The sequence below is a fragment of the Pyrus communis genome, chromosome 8 (genome assembly GCF_041283825.1).
Source record: "Pyrus communis isolate YQ-2024b chromosome 8, ASM4128382v1, whole genome shotgun sequence".
Classification (NCBI taxonomy): domain Eukaryota; kingdom Viridiplantae; phylum Streptophyta; class Magnoliopsida; order Rosales; family Rosaceae; genus Pyrus; species Pyrus communis.
The window spans coordinates 20,000,620-20,014,192 of record NC_142572.1 but is presented as its reverse complement, the minus strand read 5'-3'; the positions used below and the strand labels follow the sequence as shown (position 1 = coordinate 20,014,192).

Sequence of the window (13,573 nt, the reverse complement as noted above, 5' to 3'; positions counted from 1 at the left end):
AAATAAAATTTTAATACCTTTTGTTTTAAAATTATAAGATTTCTATAATCAACTATTTACTCAACATCTTAAAATTTCACTTCGGATTTGTAAAATGAAATCTATGCCAAATTACAAATGACCGACTTTTAGCACGCGTCAAAACCATGTTTGTGACTATGACCATGTAACCTATGTTACATTTTAATGCTAAATATTTTATGCCACGTATCAAAAGTTAGTTTCACCGCTTTATACATAACATACTTCAAACTATAAACGACCAACTTTACTTCACGTGTTCCAAATTTTGAATGCAAAACCTACTTAATATTATAAATAACTGCCTTTTCATATTGCACAGAAAACAAAACTTGGTCTCAATTATTGTTTTTACAAAAATGTTTTAATCTACTAAAATTTTTACAGATAAGAAAATTCAAACTCGAATGAAAACAAGAGAATGTACAATTTTACCACATTTTCCCTTCTTGTTTTTGGCAATTACATATTTCCTTCATTTCTTCCTAAACCCTTTTTTTCCCCCTTTTTTTTTTTGGACAATCACATTTTTCCTTCATTTCTTCCTAAATCTTTTTTTTTTTTAATTTTTGGACAACTACATTTTTCCTCCATTTCTTCCTAAGCCCATATTTTTTATTTTCCCTTATTTTTTTGGACAATCACCTTTTTCCTTCATTTCTTCCTAAATTCTTATTTTTGCCGCAAATAAAAATAAATAATTCTAAGGGAATTTGTGTTGGGGAGAAAAAAAAATAAAGGGGGCTACCAAAGCATGGCATTAGTTTTTTTTGCATGGGGAAATGCGTAATTTGGCACTATTTACTACAGTGTATTGTACTAACACCGTCCCCTCATTTCTCATGCCTCCCAGCTAAGAGAGGCGTCGCGTGGGGCCCCTCTATGTCGTTTTTCTCTGGGACCAGATAGGTGTTTGATTTGGGGGTTGCAGGATAAGCGGAGCGGAGGAGAGAGTTGGGTGCAACTTCAGGGGAATATTTGGCATCAAAGTGTTTCCCCACTTTTATTTATTTTATTTTATTTTAGCTATTGAATAAAGGAAGCTTTAACGAAAAGTTATCGCTACTGTTCACTTTAATGAAAAGTCACATTTTTACACTAAAAAGTCTATCCTAGTATTATTCACTTTATCCTTTATTTTGTATTTTTCGTTAATTATCAAAGTTTTCAAGCTATTTTCATTAGTTTTCCTTTGAATCAAATGAATTTAAAAATATTAACTGTGAGAGGTAAACGACTTCTCCCAATTCTACCAGGTCGCCATGAGTGGAGCTCCTACCATAACATAATCGAAAGATCCAAGATTTATCCTTATAAATAAAAAAGAGTGTGTGTGCATCATCACGCATTTCCAATTTGGACTTTGTGTTGATCTTTTCATATAAAATAAATAGAAAAGAAACTCAAACACACATCATGTAAGTACTACTATTAATAAATTGAGTTGCAAGGTATTTGTAATCTAAAGCGCTTTATGCACTTTCACTTGGCGAGGCGAAGCAAACAAAGACGAAGCGATGGTCTAAGCAGTTCGTTGCTTTTCAAAGGGTCTCGCTAAGACTGTCTAGCGGGGTGTTTACTCGAGGTAAGTTCTTCTAGTCCCATTAAAGCTAGTTCATGCGATAACAAATACATGACTACACTAACACTTAATTCAGTTCAATCTAGTAAAAGCTAATAAGGGCAACAAACGCACCCATATATATAAGATTTTAGTTATATGGATGCCTTCACTTTTACGTGTTAAAACGATGTTATTCTTTCCACTTTATCAGAAAATTTATGAGTTCAAATCTCTTCGAAGATGTAAAGAAAAATCATAATCACACTGGGAGTTTTTACCTAGTTTACACATAAATTATTGATGCACGGTTGTCAGCTAGATTGATTGGGCTCGAAAGGCTAAAGGGGCAGAATTATTGGATGCTGGGGTTGATTAGCCATTGAATACATCCAAAAAGTACAATATCCTAAAACCATGTCAAACATTAATCTCGTGACAATACGATAATACCACAATTAGTGGGACAAAAATGCCAATCGGACATGAAAAAGACCAATAGGATGTGACTTGCGTGCATCTTAGTGAACAAGTCTCTAATATGTGGAGTTTAGCACTTTTGAGGCTTTTTCTATTTACAATCGCAAATTATCAAACCCAAATTTTACATTAGAGTCTTAGGTAAGGTTGACGCATAAGAAACATTTGTGCGTGATTGTCTAATTATGATAACTTTTATACTGAGTGAGACTAGCGTGGAGTCGGATGAGACTAAAATACATAAAATCTCACGCTTTTGTGAGAGTTTAAGTACTGTTTATTTGATGATTGTTGTACACTTATTGGTGAGCTTTAATACGATCGGAATCATAATTAAGCACCTATTTAAAATGTGAGCAAAACCAAACCCTCTAAAGTCTTAAATCCTTACCGATGACATAGTCCGAGTGCCCTTACATAAGCTTTTGTCACTTAGTTTCACACCCTTATAAATAAGCTTTTGTCACTTAGTTTCACACCCTTATAAATCTAATGAGTTATTCATTCTTATATAGTCTTTACGCCAAAAAAGATCTAGGGGGTCTAATTTTCTGAGCATATGATAGGAGAGAGCCTAATAGGAAGAAGATTAGCATTCATAATTAACGAATGAGAGCCTAATAGGAAGAAGATTTAGGGGGTTTAATGACTTATGTAGTGTAAGACATACGAAATTTGTATTTCTTTTTCTTCTTTCTTTTTAACACAACGATGGTGAGAAATCCGTAGTCGGCCATGCATATATGCAGTAACGAATTCAAAATTCAAACCTTGAGGAGTTCCAGTGTTACAAGATTTAAGTTTTTAATAGAAATAGAGGCTGCAAAAAATTTCAATTTATTCACTGAAACATTTTGTCAAACATTTAGTGAGTTTGTTGTCGTCAACCAAACTATATGTGCTTGTTGTCGTCAACCGAACCATGTTACGCATATGTAACAAATATGACGTATGGTGAAGCAACCTGACATACGCTGCCGGCTACAGTGAAGAAATTGCCATGTGAAGTGCCTCTGCCTGCGACCCCGCATCTGTTTGTTCGACATAATTCTTCTGTTGTCCGGTAATTTCCATTCGATAAACTCTGATAACTTTGTTCCATTCGATAACACCTTAAAATTAAGACAAACCCCTTTCTCTTCAACTTATTTACAATTCAAAGAAAAGAAAACGATCGATCAGTCGTTCACAACCATGGCATCTGCAGCTGAACTGCTTTCCAATTTCTTGATCCGCAACCTCTTCTGAGGAGGAAGGTCTTTGGCCGACGGGGACGCCTCAGCATCGACGATAAGCGTGTCTTCCTCGTTGAAATCTCCTCTCAGGACTCCCATTGCAATTTCATTCTCAACCAACTGTTGTATCACCCGCTTCACCGGCCTTGCGCCATAGTTCGGATCAAAGCCTAATGTCCCGAGAAGCTCCACGGCTTCCTTTGTGTAATGAAGATCGATTTTCCTCTGCTTCAGCCTGTCTTTCAGTCGGTTCATCTGCAGTGAGCAATGAACAAGTTAAGCGTCTCTAGTAAGAATAGCTAATAAAAGCATTTAAGATAGATCGCTCACCTGTATCTCAACAATTTTAGTGATCTCCTTCGAATCCAAAGGCTGGAACACAATATACTCATCGATTCGGTTCATGAATTCAGGGCGGAAAGTTTGTCTTGCCAACTCGACGACCTGTTTCTTCATCACTTCATAAACTGCTTCCTTGCTGTCATGCGTGCTACGAAGAGTTTCGAGTATGTAGTGGGAGCCCAGGTTTGAGGTCATTATCACAACGCAATTGGTGAAGCTTACAGTTCGCCCTTGAGAGTCGGTTATTCTCCCATCATCCAACAGTTGTAACAAAATGTTGAAGACATCATGATGCGCTTTCTCAATTTCATCGAATAGCACTACACAATAAGGTCTTCGACGAACCACTTCTGTTAGCTGCCCACCTTCTTCGAAACCAACGTAACCAGGTGGTGCCCCAACCAAGCGTGAAACTGCATGCTTTTCCATGTACTCACTCATATCAATTCTGACAAGAGCATTTTCTGTGTTGAAGAGATAGCCAGCCAAGGCCTTTGCAAGCTCGGTTTTTCCCACACCAGTAGGACCCATAAACATAAAACTTGCTATTGGTCGATTTGGGTCAGAGAGACCTGCCCTTGAACGTCGAATTGCATCAGCTACAGATTTCACAGCTATATCCTGACCAATCACCCTATTGTGAAGAACCTGTTCCAGCTTAACCAGCTTGTCTCTTTCTGATTGTTGAAGGTTTGACAAGGGTATACCAGTCCATTTGCTTACAATTTCAGCAATATCAATATCCGTGACCTCTTCACGAAGCATAGAGTTTCCAGACTTCCGATACTCGGCAAGGTTGTTCTCAGCCTCTTCTAACTGGCGTTGTAGGGACATTAGAGTTCCATATTTGAGCTCAGCAGCACGATTTAGGTCGTAGTCACGTTCAGCAGCTTCCATCTCTTGGTTTACTCTATCAATCTACAAAGTTTAAAAACATATGAATCAGCAAATCAAGATATGAGGGAATTTTCCAAACAAAAAAATATTGCACAGTAAACAGAGGAATACTTCTTCTTTAATTGATCGTATGCGAGTCATGAGAGCCTTCTCACGATCCCATTGTTCATTTAGCTCTTTCTGTTTCTGTTTCAGCACTGCCAGGTCACTTTCCAACTTGCTTAACCTTTCTTTCGATGATTTATCAGTGTCATTTTGCACTGATAGCTTCTCCATCTCCAACTTCAACACAGCTCGGTCTACCTCATCCAACTCGGTTGGCTTAGAAGTGATCTCCATCTTCAGCTTTGCAGCAGCTTCATCAACAAGATCAATGGCTGCAGCAGATTCATTTTCACAGAATCAAATAGAGTTCTATACAGAACATGAAGAAAACTTTACAAGGAAAACCCATTTCTACCAAACCTTACCCCCCCCCCCCCCCCCCAAAAAAACCACCAAGAAAAGGCCTATAAGATGAAAAGTTTGTTACCTTTGTCAGGCAAAAAACGTTCTGTAATGTATCTGTCTGAGAGAACTGCTGCAGAAACAAGAGCACTATCTGATATTTTCACACCATGATGCAGTTCATAGCGCTCACGCAAGCCACGAAGAATGGATATTGTGTCTTCCACAGATGGCTGGCCACAAAATACTTGTTGAAATCTACGCTCAAGTGCAGCATCCTTCTCAATGTATTTTCTGTACTCATTTAATGTGGTTGCTCCTATACACCGAAGTTCACCTCGCCCAAGCATTGGTTTCAACAAGTTTCCAGCATCCATCGCACCACTTGTAGCCCCTAAAAGAATCATTAACAAGGACATCAGGAGAAAACATGACAGATACACTACAAAAACGCTATAGCTTTATCAGAAAAAGAGCACAAACCTGCTCCTACAACAGTATGAATCTCATCAATAAATAGTATAATCTGTCCATTAGAAGCAGTAACTTCCTTCAGAACAGCTTTCAACCTTTCCTCAAAATCCCCACGAAACTTGGCACCAGCAACCAATGATCCCATATCTAAGGAAATCAACTGTAGAATACAAGACAAAATGAAAAATTAATGCAGAAATTTTTAAAGTCAAAGAAGAAACTGTTTCATGTGAAACATCACGCACGATTAATGCAGTATACTTATACAATGAATTGAATTGAGGGTGGATCTAGCCAAATTTGAATTGAGATCCAAGTACAAGAAATTGAACCTGGTTCAGATTTGAATAACAATGTCAAAATCCGCATTCAATCTTCAAACAAGAAAGAAGTTCCTATACTAAGGGTTTTTTTTTTTCCCCACAGAAAATATTTAGTGTAATAACTATGAGAAAAACATATCAATCAATTGATAAATATACTGAAATGAATAACTACCTTTCGATTCAATAGCGGTTCTGGAACATCCCCACGTACAATCCGCTGAGCTAATCTGCAGTTAATATCGAAGTCATAATAAATCAAAACTTGTTGAAAAAGTACGATAGAGTAGAAAGATGCAATACACCCAAATCAACATACCCTTCAGCAATTGCAGTTTTTCCTACACCGGGCTCACCGATAATAACAGGATTATTCTTCGTTCTCCTGGACAATATCTGGATACACCGCCGTATTTCATCATCTCGGCCAATAACAGGATCAAGTTTGCCCCGCCTAGCAAGTTCAGTCAAGTCATTCCCGTACTTATCCAAGGCCTCGTACTTTCCTTCAGGATCTATATTAAAAAAAAAACAATATTGATTTTATTATTGAAGGTATATAAGAATACCGAATACATATATGCATAGTAAAATGTCAATTCAAGGCAAGGCACAGCATACTTTGATCAGTGACTCTTTGACTTCCACGAACATCTTTAACAGCCTCCTTCAAATCCTTATCACTAAGCTGGAGGTTTCTGAACAATTGCTGCCCAAACCGCGTATCGGCCTGAAACGCCAACACAAGGTGCTCCACCGACACAAAATCATCTTTCATATCTTTCTTCTGCCGCCGGGCACTGTCCAACAAGCCAACCAGATGCGAACCCATAATAGGGCCACTGGTGCCACCCGTCACCTACCACAACACAATACTCAATTAACCCTCAATTAACCACAATGCCATCTCAAGGACAGTTTGGGACTGCTTCTGGAGAAGCTAAAACCTCTCTCTGGCAACCATAAGCCCCTATGACTCTGTTTTGCATAAAACTTCAATAGTTCTTCTATCCCTAAACCCTAAAGCCTACTTTCTTTTCAGGAAACACTTCCAAGTGCTTTTCCAGGACGCAATTGGGTTTTCAATAAAATCTTGACGAGTTTCTAATTAAAGCACTTGCATTGAAACAAAACATGGTTATGCCATTACATCTATGATGAAAAATGGAACAGGGGTTTCGATTAAATGCACCTTGGGCTGCTTATCAATGAACTCGTCAGTTGCTTGAAGAACCGTAGTGTTGTCCAGCCCCGCCTTGGTAAAAATTCTCCGGGCCAAACCATCCTTCTGCTCCAAAAGCGATTTCATCAAGTGCTCAGTTTCCACCACCTGCTGCTTGCTATTTCGGGCAGCTTCAACGGCACCCACAATGCCCTCCCACGCCATCTCAGTGAACTCATTCTGACTGACCTGATTTTTCAATCAAGTTCAAAAATTCAAAAATTAGCCTCCAATTTCCAATTTCCAATTTTATTCATATAATATATAAAAAAAAAATTAAAGATTCAAATCCAATGAGAATAGTTTTAGGGATTTTGTGACCTGGGAGGAGCTCGTGGCGGAGTAGAAATTGGGAGTCGTAGAGTGGAAGCTGCGAGTGAAGGCGCTTGCCAAATACTTGGCCGAAGCGACATTTCCCCTATCCGAAACGATGCCAGGGCGAGAGAAGGGAGCGGCGGAGCTGCCGAAGGCGCGGGCGGAGGCGGCGACGGCGATTGCGCGACACTGATGAGAGAGGGAGTTTCTGGTGGAGGCGTTCAGGTACGCCAAGGCCAGGGCCGACTTGGTGAGCGTTGTGGTGGCTCTCCTGCTCGCCATTTGACCACGAAATGAAGGCAAACAAGCACAACAGAGAATTGAGATTGATTAGGGTTTTGCTGTAATATATTCGGATTCAGTGAAAGAGAGAGAAGAAACTTGAGGAAGAGGCAATCGAAGGCTCTAGAAGGAACAAGGAAGGAGCTTTGGGGGTGTTTCCAGAAGGGGCAAATACTGTTTTATTCCTTTATGCTTTTTCTTTGCCGCGTTTGTTGTTGTACCAAATCCAACCGACCCAATTCTTTTGGCCTATCCATAGAAAATCTCTTTAAAAGTTATAATAAATTTATTCGTTTGAGCAAATTTTAAGAATCCATATTAATTGATTGGTAGGTTTGATGGGAGATATCTAGAAAGGATCTCTTCCCTATCCAATATTGGATTAATCATGTAGCACTATACGTATATTAAGATCCGTTTGGAATTGCTTCTCCAAAATACGAGATACATTAATATGAAAAAAATATCATCATGTCACAATGAACTTTTTTATTGAAAAACGGGGCTAAAAGCAAAAGCTCTAATTTAGATTGGAACATCTCAAGTCGATCATCACGAATAAAACTAGCTAAACAAGGAGGATTATCAAAATTAAAAATGCCTAAATATATATCAACTAATCAAGCCTATAAGTAGCTAAATTGTCTGCCACAAAAAAAATTAAAACCTCTATAAACATGCTGAAGTTCGCATTACCAAGATCTTAAAGGCAATTCTCAGCAGGGTACAACAAGGGCATCCAAATGATAATTATTGCCAACAGCTTGCAATACCAAATGAACTACGACTGCATGGTCTGATTCCACCAGTAATGAATCAATGTGTAATGTCCATGCCAATTGTAAGCCCAAGTAAAGACTCCATACCTCAATAACTCATCAACCCATAATCTTCATGCCATGTAAGCCCAAGTAAAGACCCCATAGATCAACAGTGAGAATCTCACCTATGCCCAAATTGGCGTAAGACCCAAAAATTCATTTACCATCAGAATCTCTTTAAATACCACTCAACATTAAGCTTAAAACAATGTAGAGGATTCTCCTAGAACGTACTCCACTTGAGAATGCTTTATGTTAAAAGTACTTGAAAGCACTTTTGATATAAGCATTTTTGTCACATGAAGTGCCTCTCTCTGAAAGTTATTGTGACTACCGAGAACCACTATCAAACGAGCCCAAAATTGAAAATGAAAGCAATGCTTCATGAATAAGCACTTTTAACTTTTTTAGCTAAACGTAACTATGAACAAAATGCAAAATAAAAGTTTACAAACACGAAAAAAGAACACTAGTAATTTCAGAGCTCACAATTTCATGATATCTAACAAACAGAAAGGCACTTTCATAAATAAGCTTCGAAGTGGGAACCTGAGTGATCATTATAAAGGATGGTGACTGTCTTTCAAATTCATTCAAGTTCATGACTACCAAGAGGTTTTACCAAAATCACAACAAATGGGGTTCCCTGAAAAGCCAGAATTCATTTGCTCTTCTTCGGTTCTTTTGCATACTCGTTGATGAGTCCGTCCACTTCCTTCCAGAAAAGGCCTTCCACCAACACTCCATCCTTGGTAAACCTGAAACAGAAAAACAAAAGTAGAGCAGAAAATATTACTGCAACTTGAAACTCCAAGAAGCAATATGAACACACGTGTGAGCACTTATGCATAGACATGAAAGGGAGAGGCGGAGGAAGAGAGAGACCACTGAGTAACGCTCTTTGTGAATTCCACTGGTTTGTTTGCAGATATTGATTCCGGATCTGCACTGGCTATTGTAAGCGTGTACAAGTCAGAAAATCTTGGTAACTTGGAAGACACCACCAACCCGGTGCTAAAGGCGCCCTGCACAAATGCATTACCAATGAGAAATGGACAACACCAATTTTTATGTTAGGCAACAAGACCATATTTCGACTTCTCTTTCGTGAAGCAACTTAATGTGCATCCATTTCAGATGATATAATGAACTGTTAGCCCAAATTCCAAGTGATTATGCAGAAGCTGTAAACTGAAACTATTAAGCTTCTTTGAGTTTCGCACTTGTTTAAGTTGAAATTAAACCGACTTGATAATCCAATTTTGCCAAACTGACCCCAACATACTGAAATTATTTTTGGCATACATACTTGGCAGAATTGAAATTTCCAGCAACTATAGTACATAGTTACTAGCGAAGAAAACAATGACACCTTAGTTCAAATTACCTGGATCTACAAACTAAACATGCAACGAGACAAAACTCTCACATACTTCCTTTAAAGGTTCATCTGCTATACTGAAGGAGAAATTAACTAATGAACCATGTTAGAGCAAAAACTCAACAGTTTGTATTTATTTATAACAAAACGTAAACACGCCATGTGACTTGAATTATGCTAAGACAGTCCATGCCATGGCAAAATTTGACAGATTTAAGACAGCATTGCTAAAGACTCCAACTCTTCTTCCTCACATCCTATGTAGTACTAAAATCTTATACAAAACATCTGCAGAACCATCTCCACCAAGCATGAAACTATCGTTCACCGAGACATCAATTGACTATGTGGTGGTAATACTTAAAAACAATATACAAACATTAAACAACAAATATGAAAATGTTTACTACGAAAAACATAAAAGAGCTTACCGCAGGAGGATGAGTGAACAAGATTGCATTTTTCTCCTTCGTGTATGAGACCAGCTGCAATATCCCATTAACGATGACATACTTGCCAGAGTCAAAGATGAAACAGACTTGCGGAATTATCATTCGAACAAGGATACGCCATTAACTATTCAATCAGATTCTTACAGTCCTTTCCGAAAATTCATTCCTCAATTCTTCTGAACCAAGTCGTTCAAAGTTGTATCCGCTCAAAATTTCGGAAATATACTTATAAAAACACACGACTTACGGAATATGGTGATTACGAAAAAAAAAATCACGATCAAACAATGCCAAGAACAGACAGCAGAACCCAGTTAGCACCTAACTTTAACCAATTATCTGAGATTAATTCCAAGAAGAAGGATATAATGCAATGCATCCAAGCAGGAAATCACGGTTTTCCGGAAATTTCTTGTTGTAGAACTGAGCAAACAAAGCAATGATTATCACAACGGTTCCAATCAGCAACTTCAAGTTACTCAGCCTCGTATTCTCCACATACCCGCGACTCTTAACAATCTACAAAACCATTTTAATTAAATTAATCCAATCACTAATCACTCCAAACAGCCTCATAATCCACAAATCACACAATAAATCAAGCAAAACATAACTTCTGATAACCGTATAATCCAAATCTTTCAGAAATTGAGGAAATTGTGAGATGTTAAACGCAATCGGTAAACTGGTGAAATTAAATTTATGAAAACATTGGAGAAAAATCGACCGACCTCGGAGACAGACTCGTCGAGGAGGTGCTTGATGGAGCTGTGATCTGAGAGATTGACCTTCTTAGGGTTTTTGCTCTTGCTCTCGGCCTTCGTCTCCGACATTTTGGACTCTTGGGATTTCTTTCAATTTTCTTCAGTCTTGCAGCTGAGAATTTTGCATATCGCGGGGTTTTGGCTTTTAGGCGATTGAACTGTTTCTGTGACTCCTCAGTGTCTTGACATCATTGTTCCAATCAAAGTCTGTCACGTGGACAAAGAGACATACACGCGGGATCTTTTTTCCATGTCACCCATTTGGAGGGAATTAGATCTACCCCGGACTTTAGGCCATCCTCAACCGCTGGTCAGAGGGCTCAATTTAACCTTCTGACCCTTCAAGATTCTCCAAGATGTTAATATTTTAATAAACAGTATATGGTCATATTTGCCTCCGTCTCCAACTGAGGGCCAAATGGCCAGATGGCTCGTTTTAGCCCTGTCACAAAAAACCGTCTCTAACCGAGAGCCATAGGGCCAAACATAATTTATTATTTAAATTTAAAAACTACAACAACTAAAATTTAAAAACTACAACTAAAATTTAAAAACGACAAATTAAATTTAAAAACTACAAATTAAATTCGAAAACAACATTAACTTAAATTTAAAAACTACAACTTAAATTTAATATCCATAATCAACATCATCTTCATCATCCGCCATTGTAGGAGTATAGTCAGAGCTAAACAACTGCTGTCAGCTCATAATTTTATTTTTCTCCTATTAAAATAGGTCATACTTATTGGAGTGTAATTTAAAGTGTTCCTTTCCATATTCTTATCATCCATCTCTTCTTGTATTTGTTTGGCCTGTTCTTCATGCCTACACTTCATTTCTACCGCCTCAAAGGCATTTTACTCCGCCAATAATCGCAATGAGGCCGCCACTTCATGTTGAGCGGCGTAATCATCATTTGCCTTGCCCTTTTCCTTTAACCTTCGTGCCTTGTTTCGTCCCATAGCCCTAGGTATGGAACCTTCACCTGAAGACAGATTTTCTACCCTTGTTTGTTGAATGGTTGGAGATCCATCTTCATCCATATCTGCAGCTGAGGATACAGTTTTGAACACCGGCGTAGGAGCTCTCTGTGGTGGATCTTCAAATAACACACACCCTTTACAAATTTCCCAACAACTGTGAAACTGAAAGGGTTTCGAGCTGCTCTCCATATACAATTCCTCCGCTTGGCGTACCTAGAAAAAAATTAAAGGAAATTAGTTTATGAAATTAAATGTAATATAATTAAATATTTAAAATAAATTGTGAAAATACTTACTTCGTAGTAGTAATTAGCGCCGCTTTCATGTCTACTTGTGGCTGCTAATAATGCTTGATGCCATTTATTCAAACTTGGCTGAAGATGTTTCTTCCATCTTGAATAACAACTCTCGTGGTTTCGAATATTCACTGGAGTGGTACCTTCATAGAACTCTAAGTATTTTTTGGACATACAACTGATACAAGTCCAAACACTATCATTTGTTTGACAATTCCCCCTCACACTATCTTTCGACACCAATCCAAGCCCTACCTTTCATTACAAACGAAGTCATTTCAAAATTATTAAAAAAATTGAAGGATAGATTTTTGAAAGAGGAAGGAAAATATGAGAATTGAAATGGTGAAAATTTTGTGAGGAATGGTTTAGGTATTTATAGGAAAAAAAATAGGCCCGAAAAACCTAAAAATACAAAAAAAAACAAAAAAATAAATTTTGAATCCAACGGTAACTGGCGCCAGTTAGTCGTTGGATTCAAAATTCTTTTAAGCTTTCATGTCGATTATAACCGACAGGAAAACTGATTTTTCTGGCCAGCCCTCTTCAATTTCGTGGGGCCCTCTCAGATTCCACAGCCATCTGGCCTAGCCCTCGGTTAGAGACGATTTTCGGGCTATTTTCGACCTTCTGGTCCTCTGGACCCTTCGGTTGGAGATGGCCTTAGTGTCCGGAGCCTTGGGGTCCATAAATCTGGATCACACATTTGTGTGTAAATGATATCGGAGTTGTTGGTTTGTGTACTGAGCTGGTGGAATGAGTTAATAAGAACTGTCGGATTCAATTTGTATGACCTAGGTTGTGAATCCAAATCCCATTTAGAGTTATATATTTTCTTGTTCCCAAATCCCAATTCACCGCGTAGCGAACTTGTATTTGACGAGTGTTTTACCTTTTGAACACGCGTCTAATATATATTAAGTAATTTTCATTTTGCAATGGAGGGCTAAAGGGCTCAATATAGCCCACATTTAACAAACAACTCATCTTCAACGGTGGGCTAAATAAAATCTTGAAAAAGATTCCTGAGCTAAAGGCTGCTGGGCAAACCAATTGTAATCCACTTGAAGCCTCAAGTAGGGATGGGCAAATACCCATTGGTTATGGGTAACCGCGGTTATCCTCCCATTTAAACTTGACGGTTACGGTTATGGGTAACCGTTTAGATTAATAAACAGTTATGGGTATAACCGTTTACCCGTGAAATTTAAATGGACGGTTATGGATATTACCCGCGGTTATAAACGGGTACCCATTTAACCGTTTATTTTAAT

The 13,573-nt window shown here is 38.2% G+C and overlaps 2 protein-coding genes across 2 annotated transcripts; both read right to left on the bottom strand.

Annotated features, from left to right (window-relative positions):
* Positions 1–2,880: 2,880 nt before the first annotated feature.
* LOC137717710 (chaperone protein ClpB4, mitochondrial) lies at positions 2,881–8,714 on the bottom strand. Its single transcript, XM_068457161.2, has 10 exons — positions 7,324–8,714; positions 6,973–7,191; positions 6,402–6,639; positions 6,100–6,295; positions 5,956–6,010; positions 5,467–5,617; positions 5,069–5,377; positions 4,648–4,913; positions 3,628–4,557; positions 2,881–3,552 (listed from the first exon to the last, which is right to left on the bottom strand). The coding sequence occupies exons 1-10, from the start codon at positions 7,597–7,599 to the stop codon at positions 3,241–3,243; spliced, it is 2,952 nt and encodes a 983-aa protein (XP_068313262.2). The 5' UTR covers positions 7,600–8,714; the 3' UTR covers positions 2,881–3,240.
* A 152-nt stretch (positions 8,715–8,866) lies between these two features.
* LOC137717712 (signal peptidase complex subunit 2) lies at positions 8,867–11,169 on the bottom strand. Its single transcript, XM_068457162.2, has 5 exons — positions 10,985–11,169; positions 10,621–10,772; positions 10,233–10,314; positions 9,306–9,445; positions 8,867–9,178 (listed from the first exon to the last, which is right to left on the bottom strand). The coding sequence occupies exons 1-5, from the start codon at positions 11,084–11,086 to the stop codon at positions 9,082–9,084; spliced, it is 573 nt and encodes a 190-aa protein (XP_068313263.2). The 5' UTR covers positions 11,087–11,169; the 3' UTR covers positions 8,867–9,081.
* Positions 11,170–13,573: the final 2,404 nt, after the last annotated feature.